This window comes from Anomalospiza imberbis, chromosome 16 (genome assembly GCF_031753505.1).
Source record: "Anomalospiza imberbis isolate Cuckoo-Finch-1a 21T00152 chromosome 16, ASM3175350v1, whole genome shotgun sequence".
Lineage (NCBI taxonomy): Eukaryota > Metazoa > Chordata > Aves > Passeriformes > Viduidae > Anomalospiza > Anomalospiza imberbis.
In genome coordinates, this window is record NC_089696.1 from 8,445,060 (window position 1) to 8,470,199 (window position 25,140).

Consider the following 25,140-nt stretch of genomic DNA (forward strand, 5'->3'; position numbering starts at 1 on the left):
CTCTTAATTTTAAGTCATCATAGTCTTTGGATCATAAAACAGAGAAAGATTAGAAGTGCCATCTTAAACCTGAAATGCTTGTAGAGCTCAATTAAAGTATACTCTTTATTCAAGCCATGTTCACAATCAGTACTTGTTTTACTGCCAAATAAGGAGAGAAACCGGGCTTCCTTCTATAGAGTTAAGTTTTCTTTTAGTTATGCCAAAGTAATGAAAAAGTGCATCACTCTGATTTTCCTTTAGTGGCTTTAGCAAAGAGAGTGGACATGAAAATGGCTCCTTCACTCAGCTGGAGAAGCATTATTTCCTGACAGAGGTGGATGTATGAAATTAAATTGCACACAGTGGCTGGAGTTGTTACATAGTGCTTAGTGGGCAGCACATTTCCTTCTATTTTCAGTGTCTTAGACTATTAAAAGCAAGTGAATTACCTGGTAGTTGTATAAGTTGTTGCAGTTTGGAATATGCAGAGGATTTGTTTCTTTTTTGGCAGGAGCAGCACCTGTCGGATGTATTATAAAACATAAAGACAGTCAAATGTGACATCTTCAATGACAGGCAGGAAGGGGGGGGCTTGTATAGAAACCTCTCCACAGCAGTCATTTGGGAAACAGTGTAAACATGCTGAAAAGGCTGGATGCTGTTAGATCTTAGAGGAATCTTGAGCTCGTAGGTAAAATACAAACAGCTAAAGAAAAGGCCCTTAAAGTTTTGGTTAAGTGTCTGTATTCATTTCTTCTGCTGATTTTTTTCTCCTCTTTACTGCTGTTCTTTGCAGTTGTGTTGTCCTCTTTCTGGTCTCTGGGTTCCAGATCATTTTAGAGGTGTTGGTGAACTGTACCAAGGAGCATCACAATCCCATCCCAGCTCTCAGAGGCTGGAGAAGCCTTAGCTACTGAAGGACTGGAGCATGTTCCCAAAATCTGCACTGCTGGCACACATCTGTTTCACCCCCATTTCTGACATGCCTTTTTTCCTCAGCGGCACACACTGTTTGTTGGTGTGCTGTACATGGGGTTGATGGGGGTTTGGAGGTCTGTTAGGAAAATGGATCACACCGTAAGCACTGTTGTGTATTGCACTGATGAATTGCCCAGTAAGTACCCAAATATCAGGAGAAAAAAATGGATTAATTATCACTGCTGTTGGAATAGTTTAACCACATGTCCTAGCAGCACTTACACTGCTGCTCATGAAACATATTTGGTGGTTCCTTTGGCACAAATTACCCTCAGCCTCATACTTTTTTTCGCTAAATTTTTTAGAACACTTGAGTATTCCGGAGCACATGGACTAAGATCTATTTTTTGCTTGGAAGTAGTTCAGCACAACAGTTGCATGAGAAGTGTAGCGACTGAAATAGCAACATGCATCTTCTCTGCAAAGAGACTGCACTTTAAAAATTTAGACATTACAGCTAACTTTCAAATGTTCTTAGTGCTTTATGCTAAGCATTAGGGGAGCCATAAAGCCTTTACGGCTTCAGCTTGACAATTTGCCTCCTTGTAGGGCTTTTATTTCTGCTCAGTTTTGGAAAACAGAGCTCTAAGCTGTCATTGCAAAGAGAAACAAAAGCAGCCATACATCTTGGTGTGGGACTAAGCAGGATGTTCTTTGTTCTTACAGTATACAAGCCAGATCATCTGCTGGTTCAGGAAGGTGCTTCAAGTGAGAAGGTTTGAAGTAGCCATCCATTATGGGGCAAGGACAGAATCAGGAAGGTGAAAATTGAGATGTTGGTAAAATAATCAGGAATCTTATTGCTGTCTAAGAACATTGAGCAGCACATTTCATTTGCAGCCCTGTCATCTGAGGTCCTGAGGCTTTTTATAAAATGGTTATTACAGGAAACATCATTTGAAACTGCACAGATGTTTTTGGCCCTGGTGTACCCACAAGTCAGCGGCCTGATTTGGTAGCTTGAAAACCCCTATAGAAGGGACTCACACTTGCCCTCAGTCACTAGAAAGGAGGTGAGGAAACAAGAAACCTTCCAGAGAAGACATTTATTGGAGACAAACAGATGGCAAAATGTCAGGTTTAATATCATTGAGTCTGTCTGTGCTGAGTTCGTGCTACATTCTGCATACTATAATTTGCAGTTTTGCTTATTTAATATAAAAAGAAACAGAATCATTTGAGTTGTGGCCTCCCTTATGGTGAGAGGAAGCCATTTCATTTTTGAGCTTCTAAAAGCTATTGCTTAAAAGATACAGAGTAAGTGAAGAGTGGGGTAAAGAAACCCACAGGAAAGTCTTTTAAAGTCTCTCCCGAGCTTTATGCTCACAAGGAAATGCATGGAATTGTTGACAAAACAAGGCAATTCCTAATAGAGTCATTACTGCAAAAAATAGACTTTGCAAGTTTCCTACAACTAAAGAATTTTAGAGGGTTTTTCATTTTGCTCCCTGGCCTGCAACATTAAAATATTGAGAAACATTGAGGCTTTTTAACACTTTCTCTGAAAAGGAGACTTCTCTGAAAGAGAAAAGGTGGAAAGAAAAGTTTTTCAAAGCCAGGGCAAGTTAATGTGTAGAAAAAGGTGGAAAATAAGAAGGAATCATGGGAAATTTCTTTCAAAGAGAATGCAAAGATGTGCTAGGACTAAAGCATTAAATGGATATTCTGGGAAGACTGCATATGAAAGAAGCAGAAACAAATTATATAGCATATGAGGTACATATTGTAAGTTTGAAAAGTCTAATCATGTCCATATAGAGATGGAATAATGATCAGATAAAATGTGTGTATTCATCAGCTTTCAGCAGCATCTTATGTGGAATACCCTAAGTGCCATGGCTGCTTGGCTTCCATGAAGATGCCACTGATTGAGAAGGGACACACTGAACATAATATTTCAAGGTGAACTTCTGTCTTGAAAGAGATATTCAAATTACTGTACCATTTTTGCTGCACTGTAAATGATCTAAACTTTCTGTTGCCCAGTGGGTGTGGCAGCAGTAGTCTGCCCCAGGTTTAATTGCACACTGAACATGTGTGCAATTAAACACAAAAGTGTTTAACATACATTGAAAACATGGACTGTCAAAAAATCCTTCCAGTAGAGCTCCTTGTTCCCATGACTTGCACTTCAACTTCTGCCACAGAAACTCCAGGAACAAACATCACAAGCTGCATCTCTCAGCTCTGTCTTACTTTGGGTGGCTGTGCAACCTGGATTTTCTGCTCTGAAGCCCATCCCCAGCCCAGGGGCAGCTGTGATCTCCCAGTGCAAGTTGTGCCCATCCCTCCCCTGCACGGGCTGTGCTGTGGGCCATGCGGAGATACAGGTGACAAACACTGATCACATCTGAAAGTGACATCTCCTTGTGCTTCTTGGTAACTCCTGAGCGTTTAGCACAGTGGGCAGAACTGCTAAAAGCATTTCAATTTGTCTGCTTATTTATGGCTTTGGCTTTTGCTCCTGAAATAAGCCCAATCAGGAAATAAGCCCAATCTTACTAGAGCAAATTCAGTCAAGAGAGAAATTCTTTCTGATATTGTTGATGTTTTTTTCTGCATTGTCATTAAAGCTTTAGGGGATTGTTGAGATAGTAATGTGTTTAAATATTTTCTTCTGAATAAGGGAATTAACAAAAGATAAGAATTCTGCTCTCATAACATTTTTGACCTCATAAGAATTGCATTTAGGATTGTCACAGTTAAAGCACATTGAAAAGCAAGTTACAATTATTCTTTCTCTTCCATCATTTCTGTCTGTACCAAGAGTTATTTTCAAGGCCTTTTGAAACAGCAGGAATTGTTTGTTCTGTGCTTTCCTCACGATGCCTGTCATACTGGGTAGAAATCTTCCTCATCTTGACAGACTAAGTATGTGCTATTTCTGTTTGACACTGTTCCCCTTTTCAAGCTTCACCTCCATTTTGGGACTGGGGGATCAGCCCTGGAGGCTTTCAGCATGACAGGAAGGTCTCAGGAAACACACTGCAACATCCTATCCTTAGAAAAACAGGTTAACAGCTGGTACCATATAGACATTGTGTTTAAATAGCCAATTGTTAATTATTTCAGTGTTTGTGGGCCCCAAGCTGGGCAACTCCCTGGGGGCTCCCCTGGCAGGGGAGACCCTCCTGGAGCAGTTCTGTGTCAGGAACGAGAGACGCATTGGACTTTTTCAGTCTTCAGCTTCTGTTTATTGTTATCTTATCAAAACTTCAGCACACTGTCTGTGCCCAGACCTTGCATGTGTGAAAACAGCACAAAAATGGCTAAAAAGCTCGTGCTGCAAGGTCTTTTTAAGTCTAATCAAAAACTAAGCTACCCAGTCAAGAAGTGACACCTAAATTATTTTCCTTTCTAACCCAATAACTGACCCCTAAAGACCCACAATGCGGATTTTTCTACCCAATTACAAGATACCACCAAAACCCAAGAAGAAAGAGGAAGAAGAAGAATGAAGATGGGAACTCAAGACAACACCCTATATCCTCCATTTGAACCTATCTGTAACATACTAAAAATCCTAAAACCTAAGTTTCTCACCCATGTGACATACTACACTACTCTCTACAATCTATTTCACACTTTTGTGGTTTCTAGTTTACTTTGAGGCTTAGGAGGCCTTCTCCATGAATGAGGGTCAAAGTTAGTGCTCCTCTGGGGGTCAGAGCACCCCAGGGCAGACAGGGGGATATTCCCCTTGCCCTGGGTTCCCACAGTAGAATAGAGTTACTCATGGAAATGGAGTGAGATCAGGGTCAGCTGGACTCAGCATACTCATTGGAGGCCAGGATTCCCACCTTGGGCAGGCAGGGAATGATTCTGCTCTGCACAGGTTTGGGATTCATTAGTCTGCTTATTATAAAGAATTTTTCAGTGCCTGGTTTATGGAGATGTGTGGTAGCCTAGAGATTGCTCACAAATTACTTCTTGTAACTGCTACACTCAAGATTGTCAAACTATTTTTCAGTGCTTTCTAGCTGGTCACCTAAACTGTAAATTACTGTTTTGTGCTTCCCATCTGATTGACTCTGGTGTTTCCAGGGTGGCTGTGCAAACACTGCTGGCAAGTGACTCTCACATTTCTCATCTGTAAAAATATTTACTTGACTTTTTGCACTGAAATGGAATTTCTTCCTCAAATTTTCACATAAAGACAATGAAAAGAGGAGCAGATAAAGTCAAAGCATGCAGACCTTGTCCACATATACTCGGGAAAACTTGGATGTTAATGCTAGTGGAGCTCCTAGCTCTACAGATTCTCACTTTGACATTGGCATTGGCTTTTGACTTGCGAGGAATTGTTTTGCTGGAGTTTTGTAACTTTTATTCATAGTTCTTACTCTTAAATCCTGAGTAATGATGAGGAGGTCCTGGGTAGGTACACCTGGTTAACAGTGAAATGTCAATGGGAGGTTTTCTAGGCAAGAGGCGAGAAACAGGAAAAATTTAGGAAGAAACCTTTTCTCCTTAAAAAATATATTCTTTCCAGAAAAAACCTTTTAGTGATAAAGTTACTGGTAAATAGCATTTAGCAGTCTGATAGCCTCTGATATTTTAGGAAGTTTTACTCATTCATAAACTTCAGGAAAAAGAAAACAGCAAACTTTCTGACTTACTGTGTAAGTAGAGCATTCAGGAGCAAGGGTCTCTACAAGTTTCTGTGGTTTGCACTGTCCCTTGGAGAAAACTATCAAAAAGTCGGATATTTGATTGTGATATTTTTGCTGATATTAAGTAACTGTGTGGCAATATTTATTAGCAGTTAGAACATAAGAGTTGAGCTTTGTTTATACTCATGTTACAGGAGTATGTGCTACACAAGTTACAAATGTGTTATACAGTCCTAGAATCTTGTCTGAAATGTATTTATAAATATTTAAATCAACTACAAAGGGGAGTTCCCTGAACTGGATTGCAATCATGAGCTGCCTGGACTGACATCTACACTCAATGACAGACCACGTGCTGCAGGCAGTAGGGTTTTTTAGCAAAGTATAAAAATAACTCTCTGGAACCTGTGAGGCTGCGTCCACACACAGGGCACAGTGGCACCTTTCATGTGTGTCAGTGTCTGATTGCTGAGCTCAGGTGCTGACACACCTTCTTAATATCCTGTGTTTCCTCCTTACTTTTGAGTGTAACCCCAGGCCCTCAAAAACTGGAGGCTCTTTAGGAAGAATTAAAATTGATAAGGAGAAGCATAAGATGTCTTAGATTGAGTGTTCTATGGAATAGGGCAAAATGGCATGCTTTTCTTAATCCTTGTCTTTTTTTAATTCTATTTTCTCCTGGTTGACTCTTTCCTCTCATTTTCCTCCTGTTGTTTTTTTTTTTAGATTAGGAGAAAGGCCAGTTGTCTTCAGCTGATTATAATCTCTGTTGTATTTGGCCAACCATACCTTGGTTCAGTAGGATGTCATTGTTTGGCCAGTGCATTTGCAGCTGGCAGAGGTATGCCAGTCTTACCTGATGTTCAGGGTGACAGGAAGCACCTGAATTTTTCCACTTTGACTAAGATTAAGGGAATGCTATTACTAAGCCTTTTTTTTTCCTACTTTTAATTTGGGAGTTATCTGCAAGCTGTTTTGTGAGACCCAAGAGAGAAAGACAAGGGGAAAAATCACCCTTTATTTTTTGCATTTCATTGCTCTTTATGAAGCTTGGCCTGGCTTTATAAAATTTACTGATTTGGTATTCCCTTGAGCATAACCAGAAACTAATGAAATACAGCATAAGACTAGAAACAAATCAGTAGGGTCATGCTTTTGCCCTCCATCTTCCTATCTTTCTTTTCAGAGGTGGCTGTCATCATTCTCGGATGGCTAGTCAAGAATCTTTATGAACTGTTTGTAATGTCCAAGAGTTTTTCATTTCTTGGAAAGGCCTGTGTGGCATACAAATACCCCTTTCCCTTTCCCTCAGGCAGTATTCAATATGCTTAGAGTAAGTTCTTGCCTTCCTGAGTGCCAAAATCACTATTGCTGGAGTAGCTGGGAGCATCAGTCATCCTAGACGAGCCTGGAGGGAAAAAAGGGAGCCTCATCCACCTTTTCCACTTTGGTTGCTGTTCAGCTCTCTGTGCCAGCAGCCTCTCCTATTTAGCTTCCAGCAGGTCTGAAGTACACTTGGTCCCCTTGGCTGCCAAGGAACATAAATGAGCAGCAAGCCATCGCCCAGTGGAGAGCTGTGTCTTCACAGCCCCTTGGACAAATCATTGCTTTGTAGGCCACAGAAATTATTTGCTTTGCTAATGCCTTATTCCATTGAGATGTTGTGACTGTGTGTGAAGAGGCTCAGTAAGGGTGATCCTCCTGAAAAACACCTGCTCTCTGTTCAGTTGTTATATATCTGAAACCTGTGGTGTTTCTAGGAGGGTTTCAAGAAGCACAAGCAAAAGGGGCATTTTTTGGGAGATCTCAAAAGGCATTGCAGCTCTTTAGTTGGGCTGTGCTGCCTTACTGGAGGATAAGTGATTGGAAAGTACATTTACTTTCTTCTAGTAACCCAGTTGTATAAGATTTGGGGGCTGAGGTTTGTAGTGAAAATAGTTGTACTTCCAGGAATTGGCTTATTTCACTCCATATCCTGAGATTTGCTTGTCCAAGCCATTAGCTAAAAAAAAAACCAAAAAAAAAACCAACATAGAACTGTGCATGTATACAAAAAAAAAAAAGAGCCTGTCAACTACTTTGGAAAACATGAAGCTGTGAGTCAGGATTTGCTGGGACCTTCTCATCTGGATCACGGTCATGCTCCTCTGCTGCCAAGTTCAGACAAAAAGGCTGAAGCTGTTACAGTACCAGGGAGCTGGGAGCTGGATCAAGTCACACAGGCTGAGGCATTTTCTACACAGAGCAGTTATTGCAATAGCCAGGTGGCTTTTTTTGATTGAGGGTTTCTATTGCAGTCAAAGAACCTTTCATTTGAAAAGGAGAGTAAAGGGTGATAAATTGGTAGAGATAGCAGTTGAAAGAAATTACTTAATGGAAAAGAACTTTATGTTCCTATTTAAATGTAGTCGATAAAGTTCTGTTATTTTCTTAAAATAATTAACTCTAATGAGCATTTAGTTTTGAAGAGAAATAAATAAATGACCAAACTTTCAGGCACATTAATATTTGATTTGGAGATAACTGCATAAATATTGAATTTGAAGATTACATTCCAGAGCACTGCATTAAAATTGCAAGACTTTTCTATTATCCTTCATAATGGAACATGAAATTAGAAACTTGTTCATGGAAAGAAAAATTTCTCGACTCTCATTTACTCGTTTGCAGCAGTGTTGTGTTAACAGAGGAGCTCTTCTCATACTATGAAAAGAGACATAGCTATCAGTAGGACATAGACCCTGAAGTCATTCACGGTCCTTTTGAAAATTAATATGCACCATTTCATAATTGCATCTCAGTTCTTTGATTGGTACACAACAGAACTTGAACCAGGGAGTTGGCCTATGGGGTTAATGCTCACTTCTCCAGATGCAGGACTCCAGAAAGCTCTGGTGCTTGTTGTTCCTTAACTTTTATTCTTTTCCCTTTCCTTCAGTAGCAGGAAGTGTTTGAGGACTACTAAAATGTCATCTTGGCTTGCTACTCCTGAAGCACCCTGGCACAGCTGTGTGTGGTTCAGGAAGAGAAGGCTGTGCCCCTGTTCCTGTAGGTGCCACAGCTGTTGTCATCCTGCAGGTCCTGCACCCAGAGAGGTCTGGGGGCTGGGGCTGTGGGTTGCTGTAGTGTGTGGTCAGTGAGCATTTCTTACTGCTCAGAACGTGTGGGATGTGTCCAGTGCTCACATCCAACCAGGGTGGATGGTGCTCAGCCCACCTCGGTGCTAATTCACAGCTGCGCTGCTTCTCCTTCGGGGAAATCATTCCCAAATGGAATAACAGACAGAAACTTGGATCAGACAGTCTCAAAAGATGAGAGGGCATTCAGTCCAAAGTGTTTTCAAACACAGATTGATTTCCCAGCTTTTCTTCTCCTACATTGGTCTCAAATAATTCATTTCCATAACTTTGCAGCTCTGCAGTTGCTCCTCTTATTCATGGTTCAGCAATAACAAAACATTGTTCCCCAGAGACTTGAAAATGGAGCAATCTTTCTCATTCTACAGTAAATACCAATACAATGGTATTTTTTCCTTATTGGCTGTATCCCTATAGAAAAATTAATGACATAATAGCATAGGAGAAAATTGGTCATTTTACCTTTATGTACATTTTCCTGTTTTTTAAAAACTGAATTTATTTAGAGAGAAGAATGTGTTTAGTTCCTGTTCATATTGCAGTTCTTCTGTGGTGGTTTGTTCAGAGTTAATGAACATTATGGACTTTCCTGCCCTAGAGCTCTGTCACCTGCACTGTGTTAGGACAGCAGAAGGTGTAAATTATGTTGAAAAGCAATCTGTTGATCTTTGCCTCTGTAACAGAACTGATTAATCATTTATTAAACCTCTCTACATTACTTATGAGTAGAACAGAAATATAAACAAGTGACCTTTTGATCCTTTTTTTTTGTTTGAGAAAGTAGCTTTTTATTTATAAAGCTCCCAATGAGAGCAAAATACAAATTAACATTTGATGGCTCCTCTTGTATTCCCTCAGATTTATCAGAAAACAAGGGCTGGATCGGCTCTTCCTGGAGTGCGACACGCACATGTGGCGCCTGGGGGACCGCAAGATCCCAGAAGGAATCACAGTCGATGGAGGGTCGGACTGGTTCCTCCTGAACAGGAAGTTTGTGGAATATGTCACTTTTTCCAATGATGATCTGGTAACAAAGATGAAGAGGTTTTACTCTTACACGCTGCTTCCTGCCGAGGTATGTGGATGCAAAGAATCCCTCCCTGTGTTCAAACCTGCAATGTTTGTGCTTGTCCCAGAGATCTGACTGAAATCAGAGGGGCTTTCACCTGATGTCAGTGGGCTTTGGAGCATCCCACAGTGGGTAATGAAAATTTTACTTCTATAATAAGTAAGCCCTTTAGGGTTAGAACATCTTTTGTAGTTGTTTATTGCCTTGTTTGTTTGTGGGACTTTTTTGCAAAGAGTGGCTTTGTTTTATACTTCTAAGCCTATTAATCTGTTACTGAACAACCAAAAATCCAGCTGCCCTTTGCTTGCAAATTGTTCCTGCACAAAGCTTTTGAAGGATATTAGAGATGGCGAATTGTCTTCATAAGTAGCTTTCCTTGCTATTATCCAGCACTTTTCTTTAAAAAATATAAACCCTGCAAACAAAGGTTTATTGTTCTGTTCAAAACTCAGCCAGAAGGCACAGTCACAAATCATTTAGATCATTCAGGAGTCGCTCTGGCTGCAAGTGATGCAGAAAGGGAGTGCACAGCAGTGTGGGGTTTTGCCTGGCGTGCAGCAATGTGTCAGCAATGTGCACTATCTGCAGGGAGAGCACAGAGCCGTGGCTGGCAGCCTGTGCTACACCTGCCCCAGCAGGTACACTGCTCCCCTGGCTTGCCAGGCTCTGCTCCACAGGCTGCAGCAGTCAGCCAGCCCAAGGAAGAACTGATGACTGCCTTTAAACCTATAACTGCCTTGGTTCCTGAACATTTTGAAGGATGGATGACACCAATCTTGCAAATCTTGCTCATTAGCTTCTGGCGGAGCACAGCAATTGTTATCTTTTGATAGAAGTTTATTATTCCCCACACATGTTGCATAATCTTCTTTTAAACCTGTTTCTGTTAAAAATCACCTTTTCTCTCTACTCTGATAACCTTTTCATCCATTATCTAGAGAAATTCCTGTATTGCTATGAAAGGACACAGGGCAATGGGTAATTGGGTAGGGTTTTTTTTCCCCTCTCGCTTGAATGAGAATGGATGCCTTTATGGGTTTAACCAAACAGTTCAAGCATAAAATCCATATTCACTGGGCTGTCATTTAACATTAAAAAGGGTAGTGGGATTATTTGGGGGCCAGCCATGCTAATGTTATGCTGGTTATTTATAGATCTTACTATTGCTGATTTTAAAGAGAAGTCACTGCTCCAAAAATGGTCTCTTGCAGGGCTAAAATTGATGGTATTCCATAGCTTTTTTCTACAAGGTTTTCTTTGCAAGGTAGCTAGCTGGTTTTGTAAAATGGCCCTGCCTTCACTGACCTGTTAACCTGCTATATCAGTCCCCATTACACACGGTTTATGTAATAGCTGTTATTATGATGATACCATTAGGATTGCCCAATAGGAATTCCATGCTGCCATGAGTCAGCAAATGAAGACTTATGATTTCAGACGTAAATGCAGGAGGCAGAATGTCCTTTTGGTGCCTAGGGTGAACTGCGTGTTTCAGAACAAAGCCACTCAACAAGCAATGCATTTCAGAGTGCTGGAGATAAGACACCCACATAAGAGCTGTCTGAGACTGTATTTTTATCAGAGTAACCAGGGTGATGGTGCAGTTTTGACAATTGTTTTGGGAAACAACTTGAAATATGCCATTAGCACATTGTTCAGAAAAATAGTCCTAAATCTGTTAGACTAAGGAGCAACTTACAGAAGGGAAATAATGGGCATTTCTTAGAATTGCTCATATAGCTGAAATAAAAACAAAATGATTGCTAGCACTGGTGCCTTTCCTGGAGTCCTTTGGGCTGCCAGTGCCCAAAGCTGGTCATTGTAGAAGTGCAATTATTCTGTGCCAGGTTATTAGAGCAAGACCTCAGCTATGTGTTCTTACAGTTGGGTTGGGTCTGTAGAGTGTTGTGATTTTTCCATGCTCTATGGAATACAGGCACACAGAGTGTGTTTCATATGTGGCAGAACAACAGAGCTTGTGAATCCTGTCATTTCAAACGAAAATAGGTCACCTGCATTAGGTTTGGGCCCATGAGCTGAAGTGAAGGAGAAAATGGAAGTTTGAGGAGCTAAATATGGTGATCTGCTCCGTGTTTGTTGCAGTCCTTCTTTCACACCGTGCTGGAGAACAGCCCGTTTTGTGACTCCATGGTGGACAACAACCTGCGCATCACCAACTGGAACAGGAAGCTGGGCTGCAAGTGTCAGTACAAGCACATTGTTGACTGGTGTGGCTGCTCACCCAACGACTTCAAACCAGCAGACTTCCACCGGTTCCAGGTAACTGAACACACCTGCAGAGGCTCTTCCCCCCGTGCTGGGTGGAGAGCTGGCTGAATGCATGGCTGCAGCAGGGAGAGGGAAGGGAAGCTTTGGCTCCATCAGGCAGGTGGAGAAAGAGATGGGAGGAAATTCTGATCTTAATTTCAGGAGAATGAAAGATAAGTTCTCCTGTGTTTTGGCCCTGGAGACATACCACAGCATGGTATGGCCACAAAGCAAATCTTTGGACTCCTTGGCATTGATAATTGGCTGTGCTAGAAAGGAGGGAAGCTTGACACATCTCTGACTGTACCAATATTAATTGATAACTCTTGTGAGTTCATTGCAAAAGGTTTTCTCCAATGTTCAGCTCAGGTGCTTTCCTCATTTCACAGCACTCTTGGCTTTCAGCGTTAAGCAATGTTTATCATCTTTTAAAAAAGCTTAGAAGTTAATCAGTGTGTGTACTAGAGACTTACACAGCACAAGGCAAATCCATTTTCATTATTATATTCATCAGCACGATCATATTAAAGTTTATCTCGTGATTTTGGGAGCCTTAGTCATGAGGTTTTGATCACCCAGGTTAGGCAGGACTGTCTTTAAAGGTTTAATCAGCTCCTTTGTGATAGTTTCCTCAAGGCAGACACGAGAGCGAGTCCTGTGCTCCAGGGTGCACTCAGTCTCGAGGCTGTATCCGGCCTGTGCATCTTCTATTGAGAATGAACAGCCACTTGTTTCAAGGTCACCAGATTTGCAATTCCATCCCTCCAGCCCCTCAGGGTTCCCTGCATAAAGCATGTTTGTTCAGGCTTTGTATGGGATGGGATATGTGTTACCCTACAGCACAGAAATGATGACTGCTCTGAAACAGAGATCTTTTCTTTACTGTAGTGTGCTGTCTACCAGGCACACTTGAAGTCAGTGACACAGGCACTCACAAAAAGAGCAAATGAGATGTTATCTAAAAGAGGCTCTGCTGTCCCAAACACCAATCCCAGGGAAATCTCCAGCACAGAATAAATGGCAAGTCTTTAAAAACTCCTGCCAGACTGCAGAGCCTGACCTGTCCCAGGCTGTGAACCCACAATGATATTTCAGGAAACAATCAGGTAAACTGAGCTGGAAAGGAAAGTTCAAAATTAGAATAGATGTAAAGGCGGCTTCTGACATGTTCTGGTGAGAGAGCCCCTCACAAGATCACACGGCACCAGAAGGCTGGGGCTTGCTGTTCCCACAGAGGCACAAAGTGTGCTGAGATCTCAAAGCCCACAGCATGCGCCATCTCAGAGCAAAACTGAGCATCCTCAAAAGAATTTTCCAACCATCTGGGGCACTCTTGAACTCCTTGGCGCCTCAGGATCCATGCTCAAATATGAACAAGGCAAAACAAAGACTTTTTGAAAGTTAATGGTAGTTGAGTAGCATATAAAGCAGTTATATGCCCAAGATTGAGTCAAGCACTGAGAAAAAATCTGGGCAGGACCACTCAGAAGTAAAGAAACCTCAGCCACAAATGGCACCTCTCCCAGACACCTCTTACCACCTCCTGGCAGCAAATCCATACACAGAAAATGCTGCTTTGCCTCTTCTGAGCCCCAGTGCCACAGTGCACTTTGCTCCCTGCATAACACGTGCCGGTGCTGCACTGTCTCCAGGCTAACATGGGGGTTTGGAGAGCATTCCCCACCCCTCTGGGACTTGGAGAGCCTTCCTGAGCCAGGCAGCATGGGGTGGCTGTTGGTCTGAAAGGATTTTCAGGGGGTAATTATGTAATTCAGTTTTTAGCTGAATCTTAACATCACTCCTAACAATGAATGGTCCCGAAGGTGACATTTTAAGTCATCTTTGCCCGTGGAGAGAAACAGTTCTCAACTCCAACCCATTGCTTAAAAAAAAGTGTCATGTCTGAAAATGGGAACTCAGTGTCTATTGTCACAATGGGCCCCCAGCCAGGTAATAATTAGCATAGAGCCCATCATTCGCAAAAGTTTGATTAATAATCTCTTTATTAAGAAGCTCATTGCTCTTATAGACAGTTACAATACAGCTGGACCTAATGGGTCCTCCAGTCCAAACACCATCACCATTGGCTAATTAAGAAATCACCCTTTGGTAAACAAATCTACATAACACATTCTGCATTTCACAATACCAGGTGCAGCAAGAGAAGATAAGAATTGTTTCTCATTCTTTTCTCTGATCTTCTCACAGTCTTGCCCAGGACGATGCCTGGGAAAGTTGTGTTTCTCTCTGTGGCCAGAGAGCTGCTGCCACAAGTGTCTTTTCCTGTCCTATCCCAACAGCAGACTGCCAGGCCAACTTTCTTCGCCCGCAAGTTTGAGGCCGTGGTGAATCAGGAGATCATTGGCCAGCTGGACTATTACCTGTACGGGAATTACCCGTCGGGCACGCCGGGGCTGCGCTCCTACTGGGAGAACGTGTACGAGGAGCCCGACGGGCTGGGCACCCTCAGCGACGTGGCCCTCACCATGTTCCACTCCTTCTCCCGCCTGGGCCTGCACAGGGCCGAGACCTCGTTCCATGCTGCTGGGGACAACAGCTGCAGGTCAGTGCTGCCTCTGCTCGCTGCTCTGGGGTCACAGGGACCGCCAGGCTCTGCGGGAGGCTCATTCTGCTTGGCTCTGCTGGCTGGAGCCTACAGCCACGAGCGGGGCCAGGCAGCTGCAAGTGCACAGCGCTTATTTCCAGCAGTATTTATGTCCATAATAAAGCGTTGGTTATTCCGGGTTGACATTATGTGACCTGTTTGCTGCACTTTTAAGGAGCTCCTCTCCAGCCTGATGAAGACTGACAGGATCCAGTTGGGCAGTGCTACCCCCACTGCTGCGTTTCCCTTGATTAATTTCAGCAAGTGTATTATAGCCTCAGCTCCTAAACCCTCCGTGTGATTGCAGCAGAGGTCATGTTCACCTCTATTATGCTTACCAAAAGCAAAGGACAGGATTTCAGAACAAATCTGAACACAGGCAGGTTAATGGTCCTTGCTTGTTTGTTCCCCTGGGAGAACACATGGAGTGCAGAGAGCTTGCTTGGCTCAGTTCACCTGCTTGGTGTAGCTCTCTGTGCCGAAATGCTGCAACTGGTAAGGTCTATTAGCATCAAATACATAAAATATATGTAGGTGTTTATATATCTATATAGGTAGATATATTTTCTTAAATGAAAGTCCTTATTCTTTAAAAGGAAATTCCTCCTATATTCTAGATTCCTTATTCACCTATAAGCCTGGCTAAGAAGAATTCAGTCTAAAAGGCATTTGAAGGAAGAATTCCTGAAGTTAGACTTGCACAGAAAAGGCTCTCTTCATGATAGATGTTTGCTGCCTGCAAACACATCTGGATCTGTTCAGATTCAAAGCAGAGATGGTTCCTCTTTTTAAGTCTTACTTTACCATCTCTTTATTCCATCTTCAGAATGTATTTCTGGAGCCTGTCCTTTTTTATCCTAATAAAAAACACATAGAGCCTAAGTCAGCAAACACTCCATGTGCTTTGATGGATGGACGTTGCCCCTGTTGTGTTCTTGAGAGAGAACCAAATGTGCCTTGACCTTCCTAAATTAGTCATGGAAGTGCTGAGCAATGTCCCAGTTAGAAAGATGTGGCAATAAGTGCTCCAGATTCCTATTAGACTTTTGTCAGTGAAGGTTACCGGTGCAAAGTAATAAAAGATCAATAACAATTAGATAGAAATAATCACTAGTAGCATGCCTTCCTTACATGAAATAAAGGAAGTCCTGGGTCATTTGTCCTGCAGAGTGAAGCCAGCAAAGAGGATGGGGACTATGTATAACCAGTACTGAAATAATTTGACAATTACTTTTCTTCAGTCCTTTTGCCAGTATTCTGATGCTGATTTATATCAATTATCACTTTCGTTTCTGAGGAACTTTCCATTGCACAGGAACTCAAGGTGCTTTTCAAGCTTGCTCAGATTATAGATAGGAACACTGTGACTGCAACTGTCTCCAGAATAAAGCACAGCTCCTTACAGCAGGCTGGAGCCTCATGAAACAGTGAAGGGAGGAATTGCAAACAGTGATATGGAGCATTTTCATACCTACCTGAGCCCCCTCAAGACACTGTGAGTCAGCATCCAGTTCAGATCAGAAAAGGATGGCTGATCTTCAGCTTTATGATTCACATCTCCTCTCCTGTCATACTGCGCTGTCCTTCTGGGTGTTTGCACCCATACTTTTCCTCTTTCCCTCTTGTGATTTTGCATGTCTCTAATGCAGAAATGGAAGGATGGATTTGGGCTGAGCACCTCGGCAGTGCTCCCTTTGCTGTGGGGCTGAGCATGGCCCCAGGCTGGCTGATCCTGTGCATGCAGCACCCCAGCTCACGCTGCAAGGAAAGCGGCTCCTGCCTCGGATCCCCCTTGGACTCAGGCCCATGCTGCCACCCACAGCAGCCCAGGAGATGTTTGTAAGAGCAGCTGCCTTGCACACTTTCCTAATGAGGGCCAGCCCACAGCCTCAGAAAGCTGTGCCCCCCACAGACTGCTCGGGTGCCAAAGGAGATGGAGTGTCAGCATCTTCCGTGGGAGCAACATTAATGTGTGATTGAGATTTAATTCATTTTTTCCATCTCTAGGCATTTTTACTCTCTGCTGCCAAGAGGCAATTTACTCAGACTATTTCAAGGATACTGTAAATATTTGCTGCTGCACACATATAAAACAGGAGGTCTTAGTACTCGGAACAGAAGTCAGATTGTTGCTGACATTGGCTGCTTAGCTTTGCAGTGGTTTTGCTCGGTCCATCAGTGCTGGCCCTGTTGGTACCCTGTCTTCTTATGTTGATTTCTCCAGCTCTAGAGAGTTTCTTCTGGGGTGTTGCTGACCTCGTGCAATGGAAAGTCCTCCTCAGTGCTCATCCTTTAATTGTGGTAACAAGCCTGAGGAGTCAGGCTTAGCTGACTTACTGAAAAGGTGTGATGCTGGTTAGTTTAACTTGTTTTGCAGTTAATGTCAGTGCTGTAAAGTAGCAAAATATTTGATTTCTGAGCTATGAATGACATGTTTTTAATTATTTATTCATCCATATGTACCCAAACATTGTTACAGATGTTTCTGAGGCCATAGCAGACAATCAACCATACATTTTAATTATTTGAATCTGTGACTACAATGTCTTTAAATCTCAACTGAAGGCTTCCAGATTTCTCAATGGCTGGTTTTGCCTAGTTGTTTGACCCTTTTTCAAAGTAGGTTTTTTGGGGTTTTTTTGATTATGCGTAAAAAACTCACAGCAAAAGCAATCTCAAGTCTTTAAAGTGAAGTTTTTTCCCTAAAATACAGAGACCTAGAATGGAGACAGGATCCTGGTGTCCTTCACTGTAGTGCCACCCTGCAGAGCCCTGCCCTTGAGGTTTGGGAATAGAGGGGGCCCAGAGGTCAGTCCCTGGTCACACAGGCACTCCCTGCTGTCCTGTGCACTCAGGCACTGACCCTGCTGGGGCAGGAAAGGCAGCTCTGGAGCACAGGCACAATCCTAGGGCATCCTTTATCCTACAGTTTATCCGAGCAAACAGTGCTGCACCCTAACAATCTCTGGGTGTCTCTGGGTGCCACTTTCTACCAGGAAAGGTGGTGAGAGAGAGGAGCTCTCTGGCACACAGAAGGACCTCCTAAAGAGCTTTGAGCTGTGGATATGGAATTAATGAGCCTGTGTTCTTAGTAACATATTTTTACGTTATGGGGTAATTGGAACGGCCTAAGAATATTTGATAATGAGTCATGAACACATTTGAAATCTCTTAATGTACAGTGGTGGATTTTCTAGTTGAAATGAATGCTTCTTAAGCCACTAGCTCCAAGTAAATGGAGTTTTCATTCTCTTACATAATGATGAGCATGTGCTGTTTTACAGATACTACCCCATGGGCCATCCAGTTTCCATCCACCTTTACTTCCTTGCTGACCGTTTCCAAGGCTTCCTGATCAGGCACCACGCAACCAATCTGGCTGTCAGTAAACTGGAAACTTTGGAAACGTGGGTGATGCCCAAGAAAGTCTTCAAGATTGCAAGTCCACCGAGTGATTTTGGGAGGTTGCAGTTCTCAGAGGTGAGTGTTCATAGCCACCCATGCACACCTGTGGCATCACAAGAGGGAAGAGTGAATCAGCAGCCTTTGGAAACTGTATTTCCATGTAAATTTGAGGTGAGAGTGGCTTTCTAGCATAGTGTGCATCCTCATCATAGAAGGAAATACCATTGGCAGTTCAGATCTGTGGTCAACACTCATTTCTTACTTTAATCTGAGTGTCCTCACTCCCTTCTGTTTTAAAAACAAATGGAAGCCTTTTGTTGTTGTCAAAGGGGCGCAGTAATTTAAAAGTACCTTAAAAGTTTTGCCACCGTGTTTGTTGCAAGTGCTGTAAAAGGCTCCTGGGGAAAATTCCATTTTTCTGCAATTCCAGATGTAAATGGTGGCATGTTTAAATGTGTCTCTCGAGAGTACACTGAAAAAGCCTCTCAAAATTAGTGGTAGTCAGGTACTGATACCACATGTGAGCAGAATATTGATGTTGTAACACAAAAGAGAAAATTATCACAGCAGTGGTTGAGATTTCCCACAAATCCTGTTATTTTTGTAGAAATTTGTCCCAGTGTCTGTCATAGAGTATAAAAAAATCTACCTAAAATATATCAGGAAAGTTGACCACTAATAGGACCTGACATCTGTGTTCTGCTTTAAAGATACAACTGTCTGAGCAGTTAATTTCATGATTTTTCTTGTTAAGCCGCAAATTTCAATTAAGGTATAAAATTGATTGAAGAAATGTGTTCCAGTCATTATGGCTAAGTTCATAAATTACCATCTTCTTGGACAATTAAGAAATGCCTAGGTGTGATTCAGTGTTTTGGTGTGCATGGCAAATCCATGACACTAATGTGCCATTAAAGAGATGGATGGAAAGTGTGTTTCATTTATCAATGTGTCGGATGGTAGCCCTGCCATTTCATGCAGTGATAAATGTTCATACAAGCTCCAATTCTTGTGATTTGTAGGAATATTTCTTCTGCTTATTTAGTACTTTTAAGAGTTTAATCACTGGTAAGCTTTTTTGAGCATAAGGAAACATTTTCTTCTGTTTGAAACTCAACAAAAAGAGTTTTGGTGGCTGCTTACTTGTTTTCATTTTATTTTCCTCACCTAACCTGTTTCATTGTCCTCTCCTTTCATAGATGATATTTTCAAAGACCAAGAGGTACAGAGTAAATTATTTAAATTTTAATTGGTTTTTTTTTTACTTTCTGCCTTCCCTTGGCCTGCGGGGATCTCTGCCTCTGAGCCAAATAATTGTCTTAGTTACCCTGCTATAAATCCAATGTTAACTTCTTCAGCTTCAGTGTGGCTGGAAAGCTCTGATCTGCTACTGCTTATTAAAATGCCACTGCTTTGTCAAGGTCCAGCATGTGGAAAACAAACTTGGCAGTTTAGCTAAGATGAAAGCATCAGTGTTCACAGAAGATGAAATTAAGATTTATGCTTATTGAGACATAGAACTGCTTGTTCTTCAATAACTTTCACCCCATGATCTGGCAGGAATTTGAAACTGAATGGGGCTATTTTAGCTGGGAACTTTCTCCTCTCTCCCAGCTCACAGCACTGGGGCCAGCAGGAAGAGCACACAAATATGCTGCACTGAATGTGCTCCCGAGTGTATTTGTGACCCTGGTGCACAACTGAGATTGCAGCAGAGATTATGGGATCTCTCCAGCCCCTGCCCTCTGCTGCTCTCAGACTTCACTTCCTGAGGAGCAGATTTCACCCCACACCCTGGAAAGACAAGTGGGAAGCCATCAGCTACCTGGGCTGCCCCACACCTAGGGGGGAGTTAATGACAGCATTTCGATGGCACATGGCTCCTGCAGGCTGAGTCAAATAAAATAAACTTACAGGAAATACAAGAGAGATGATTTCCAAGCGTGGAACTCCCACACCTCCTAAAACTGGCTCGTGCACAATGCACACACTATGTGTCTTGCCAGCCTGGGTTCAGGCAACTTCTCCGTGCAGGGCAGGGGATTGATTTGCTGCACACAACTAAAAGTCTCAGCTCACCCTCTATCACTTAAATGCTGTTTCTGGTCTTGTTAAGACTTGTGATTCATCACAGGGAATAAAATAAACTAGGTGGCAGGCAATTAGTGTGCATTGTGTGAACCTAATGGTCCTGTTTGTGGTGAGCAATGAGACACAAACCCATAATCAGGGTATAATTTATCTTGGAAAAATTTTATCTGGGTTCGAACAGAGATAGAAACAGAAATTTTGAGCCAATTAGAGATTTCCAGCTTTCCAAGCATACCCTGTACACAGTGCTTGCTCTTGAAGCCCAAAGTAAAGGTGATTAAAATAATAATGTGGAAAATGTCAGTTTCTGTGCCACATCCCTTCATAATTTATCAGATACTCATTACTGCTTGATTCAATCCCATACTTGGTGTATTCTATTTGAAAGTGAAAGCCTACTCACAATGTTTTAAAGAGCTGTGAAACTTATTATAGGGCTGTAGTATCTCTTGCCCTGTAAAATCGGACATCTCAGTACTGGGAGCTCAGCTGTGTAAAGTTCAAGGGTTATAAACCTCTAACCAGTGCTTTAAGTAAAATTCCCTATAAAATACTGTGCTTCTAAAAGCAGCTGGTACTGCAAGCTGTGCAGCATGGGAAAGTATGTCCCCAGCTGGGAATCAGACATAAAGGCAGGTCCCATGAACACAGTGCACAGCTCCCTGCCTTTCCCTCCCCGAGGTGCCTGTGGAGCCTTGGTGTGAGCCCTGGCCCTGGAGCACACCTGGAACATGGGGGTACCTGTCCTTCCCTCCCCTCTCCCCCTGCCCTTCGGCTGTAACTTCTGGTTTGCTTTAGGGAACCCAATGCCACACCTGCGCAGAGCTTAACAACCAGACAACAATTGTGTTACAATCTTTCCCCAAAAGCAGGCTTAGCTCTTCCACAGAGCAGTCTGATAAACCTTTGTTCCTGTGAGCAAATCTCAACATCTTTGGTGCAGCCTGGTGTAAAGCAGTGTCACCTGGAGGTTGGAGCAAGGGGACTGTAACTTTCTGATTTATTTTCTCAGGGATGAGAAACTAAAGAGAGGGGAAATAGTTGGATGTCAGGAGTAAATGTTTAATTTTTGAGGATGAAGTAAGTTTTCTACAATGAGTTCTTCAGTAAGATATATTGAATGTGGTGGAAAGAGCTTCCTTTACAGACTTTTCTTTGCCCAGGAGGGTGTAGGTTTGTTTCACGTGTTGTGTCTTTATTCTTTCTAGATCCCTTGAGCACTGGTAGGTGTGATATGGCTGCACCTCAGTGAAGGTTGGCAGAGTAGATAATAAAGTCTGGTCAGGAAATTTTCTTTCTCAGCTTATTTCCATACATATTCAGTCAGTCTTGTCAGGAGAGCACACACTGACAGCTCCTCGAGGCATTCGATGCTTGGGTCTGATATCTGGGCTATGCTGTCTGGTTTGATTAGCTGGTGTGCTGGGTGAAATACCTCTGAAATACCAGAAATGCTGTGTTGATTGCAGAGTAGTGGAAGGCTCATTTTGTCTCATACTCTGCAGTGTCACAGCCCAGTAGGAGGAATTTGTGTGATGACAGACAGAGTTAGGATGGTAGGGTTTTATTTTACTGACCTTGTAGCATTTCACTTGCAGTCCTCCTGTAATTTGTCTGCCAACCACAGGGATTTATTTAGAAGAGACTGGAGACTGGACAGTTTCCAGTACAGGTAATAGGCATCAGGTAATCATAATGTTTTGGGGATTTGGGGGGATTTAGGCATTATATTGGAATCACTTATTCTCATTAAGTGAAACGAAATCTAGAAGAAAAATCTCCGAAGCAAATGAGCTACAATTATTTCTTATGCTTTCAGGAAAACAGGCTTTGACCATGCCCTTGTAAGGTGAAGCCTAGGGATAAGGACAGCTCTGTGTGGGGAAAATCTGCAATATCCACAAATTTGAAAGTGGAGATCCTGCCTGTGTGTGAGGGGTCTCCAGAGGTCACCCACAGAGACTTTCTAAACAAGGAAGAAATCAACTCTTTGTCATCTGCACTGTTCGGAGAGTAGGGCAAAAGAAGACCAGAAGGACTTTGAGGGGTTTCATACCAGAACTGCCTCCAAAAGCAGAAGTGCAGCCCTCAGTCCTATGATCACAGGAGAGTTTATGGAAAGGTTACTTAGTGCCCAGCCTCATAAACACCTGCTGGCTTTAGTGCTGGGATACTGAAGTCTTCCCATTGGCCTAAGAAAGGCAGTTACTCCATTTCCAAGCTGGCTGGTCTGAGGTGCTGTTTTCAGCAGTGCACAAGTGTTAGTGGCAACAGCTTGGAAGTTTGCATGGGTGAACCATTCAAATTCATATAAAGGGCATGGAACATGAAAGCTGCTAGGAAAAAGAAAGGTCAATTAAATATTTACGCTAGATTGTGAATCATCTGGTTTACTGTTAGTGAATAAATGAAAAACAATGTCACTATTATGACAATAAGAGTTTACAAGAAATAAGTTCCCACATGGGGCAGGAAGGGAGTACAAGGAGACAGCATCTTATGGGTGGATTGTAGTAAAGGACCTGATTTTACTTGTCCTAAAGTTAGCAGCTGAAGTGTCTTCCCTGGTCTTAGCAGCAGCTGGGCAGGTCTCTACTGCAGGGTCCATGTCTCAAACGTGTAATACGTTTTCATGACCCAGGAGAGAATGGGTCACTTTTTTTTTTTTTTTCTGTGCATAGGTTGTGTTCAGCCACTAGCTTGGTCTCTTGTTGACTGCTTCTGTGACGGAGAGAGAGAGCTGCTATCACCTGTTGTGTCACTCTAAGATATAGAAAACCTTTTCATCAATCAGAAAGGGAGCAAAAAAGCAAGCCTTCTTACTTGTCTCACAATTTGTGTACGCATTATGATCTTAGGTCATGTTGCTTTTATATGTATGTATCATTCATGTGATTAGAGAAATATCATTTGTGTCTCTTGAGAGCCCTTATTTGCCATAAAGGACTCAGGTGCTTACAGAGATGATGCTAGCAGCACTGTGTTCTTTCATTTCAGATTGGCACTGAGTGGGATGCCAAGGAAAGGCTTTTCCGGAATTTCGGAGGACTCCTTGGGCCAATGGACGAGCCCGTTGGGATGCAGAAGTGGGGGAAAGGCCCCAATGTCACCGTGACTGTCATTTGGGTGGATCCCATTAATGTAATTGCAGCGACATACGATATTCTCATTGAATCCAGTGCCGAGTTTACTCACTACAAACCACCTCTGAATTTGCCCCTGCGACCTGGTGTCTGGACAATAAAAATTCTGCACCACTGGGTACAGGTAGCTGAAACCAAATTCCTTGTTACTCCTCTCACCTTCTCAAATCAGCAGCCTATCAAACAAGGTAAGTTTTATTATTTGCTGCAGGAATAATATAGATATTTTGTCTGTATTCACTGTAAATGTTGCTGTTAAAAATGAAGTAGCAGTGTATTGGAAAAGGATTAAAGAAAGGGATTTTATAGATACTAAGAAGAAACTCTTGCACTAAGATAAGTGGAAGTGACTGTATCCAAATCTGTAAAACACAGCCACTTTGAACAAAAGACTATTTGTATCTTTAAATTATGCACAGGTCAGAATCCAGAGAACTTCAGACTCTCAATAATCTAACAGCTATCATAAAAGCCATCATTTAGAAATGCAAAGAAAAATTGACCTCTGGAGAGGTGACCTCTGGTGCTGCTTTTCATTCATGTTTCCTCTTAGAGACTTACATGTGTTCAGACTGTTTTCTTGACAAAGCCTGTGTGTTTAACAATAAACGCATTAATATGCAAAATGCTGGATTAGAAAAAATTACCCTAGGCCAGAGCTCACCTGACATATTGTCAGGTCCAGACATTCACTTCTGCCTGATACCTGCCAAAACCTGCTCAGTACTTGCCAAGCAGCTGTGTTACAGAAATATCTACAAACACAGTCCTGGGACCAGACCCACACTGACAGTTTGTAGAAAGAAACTGTTTTCTTCCTTGCCACAGCAGCCCTGAGCCATCCAAATACAGAGGCCATTTTGGGGCTGCCAGGCTCTGCAGGCTCCCATGTTTGCATGGCACAGGCATCATCCAAATGCTTGGGTCTGCAGCCAGTGCCCAGGACATTACTGGAGAAGAGGGAACATTTTACTGCCACACCTGGTTTTTTATTCAGTAGGATCAAACAAGCTTGTTGCTCTGAATATCTTTACCATTCTTCTAAAAGTGCTCAAGTGCTTCCATCTGCCCAGTATTAATATTCATAACTTTAGACATCTTAAATTTCCTAGATACATGAATGATCCTGTTAAGTTTTCAGAAGTTCTTCTTCCTGACAAGGCAGCAAATAAACTGAGTCAGGCATTTACCTTCCAGCATAACGTGCTGCTTCTGTAATGCAAACACCAGCAGCCAACTGCTGAGAGCTAATGCAGCCCTTATCTCACTCAACAGGAGTTTGATTCCACACATTTCCAGCACTAGAGTGAACTTACTGATTTCTGCTGCTAACATTTGGTGGCATCGTTTCTTAAGCAGAAACTAAATCACCTCCAACCCACTGCCGTTAATAGCTAATAGGTAATGATAAATTGTGAACAGACACCATGTGAAGAAGGGATACATTTTCAAAGTTTGAGGCAGCTTGCTGCTGAATACAGCTGCTATCGACTTGTCTGCTGGAAATTAATGAATTCCATGTTCTTTGGTAATTTAACATTTAAGGCATAAATTGGATGGAAAAGGTGGCATGTAGCCAGCAACCTTGCTGCTTTTCCTTACAATGTGAGAGCCCCATGGACAGGTAAATATGTGTCAGACTTCAAAAATTAGCCCACACTTTATGGTGTAAAGGCAAAACTCCCTTTGGTTCAAACTGTGAATCAGGAATAATTCCACTGAAAATGTGTAGCTACCCTGTATTGCCCATTGATACACTGGGCTCACATTTTTTGTTAAGAAGCCTGTTTATACTTGTGGTAGCTAGAATCTACTACAGGACTGAAATATAAAGCTTGGGAACAATATT

At 42.4% G+C, this 25,140-nt stretch overlaps 1 protein-coding gene and 2 long non-coding RNA genes across 6 annotated transcripts in view; 1 reads left to right on the forward strand and 2 right to left on the reverse strand.

Annotated features, from left to right (window-relative positions):
• XYLT1 (xylosyltransferase 1) overlaps nucleotides 1–25,140 on the forward strand; it is a 179,601-nt gene that overhangs the window by 140,589 nt on the left and 13,872 nt on the right. For 2 of the 4 annotated variants that reach the window (XM_068206859.1, XM_068206861.1), the window contains 5 exons: nucleotides 9,569–9,785; nucleotides 11,883–12,059; nucleotides 14,351–14,610; nucleotides 17,937–18,132; nucleotides 23,146–23,479. In XM_068206859.1, coding sequence (XP_068062960.1) covers nucleotides 9,569–9,785; nucleotides 11,883–12,059; nucleotides 14,351–14,610; nucleotides 17,937–18,132; nucleotides 23,146–23,479 — 1,184 coding nt within the window. Of the gene's footprint in view, nucleotides 1–9,568; nucleotides 9,786–11,882; nucleotides 12,060–14,347; nucleotides 14,611–17,936; nucleotides 18,133–23,145; nucleotides 23,480–25,140 lie in introns of all 4 variants that reach the window. The other 2 variants (XM_068206858.1, XM_068206860.1) reach the window with 1 other exon arrangement.
• LOC137483623 (uncharacterized) lies at nucleotides 9,529–11,906 on the reverse strand. The gene is made up of 3 exons (XR_011004570.1): nucleotides 11,792–11,906; nucleotides 10,941–11,310; nucleotides 9,529–9,734 (listed from the first exon to the last, which is right to left on the reverse strand). It is a non-coding gene; the product is annotated as an uncharacterized lncRNA (long non-coding RNA).
• Nucleotides 21,197–22,241, reverse strand: LOC137483621 (uncharacterized). The gene is made up of 2 exons (XR_011004567.1): nucleotides 21,726–22,241; nucleotides 21,197–21,585 (listed from the first exon to the last, which is right to left on the reverse strand). It is a non-coding gene; the product is annotated as an uncharacterized lncRNA (long non-coding RNA).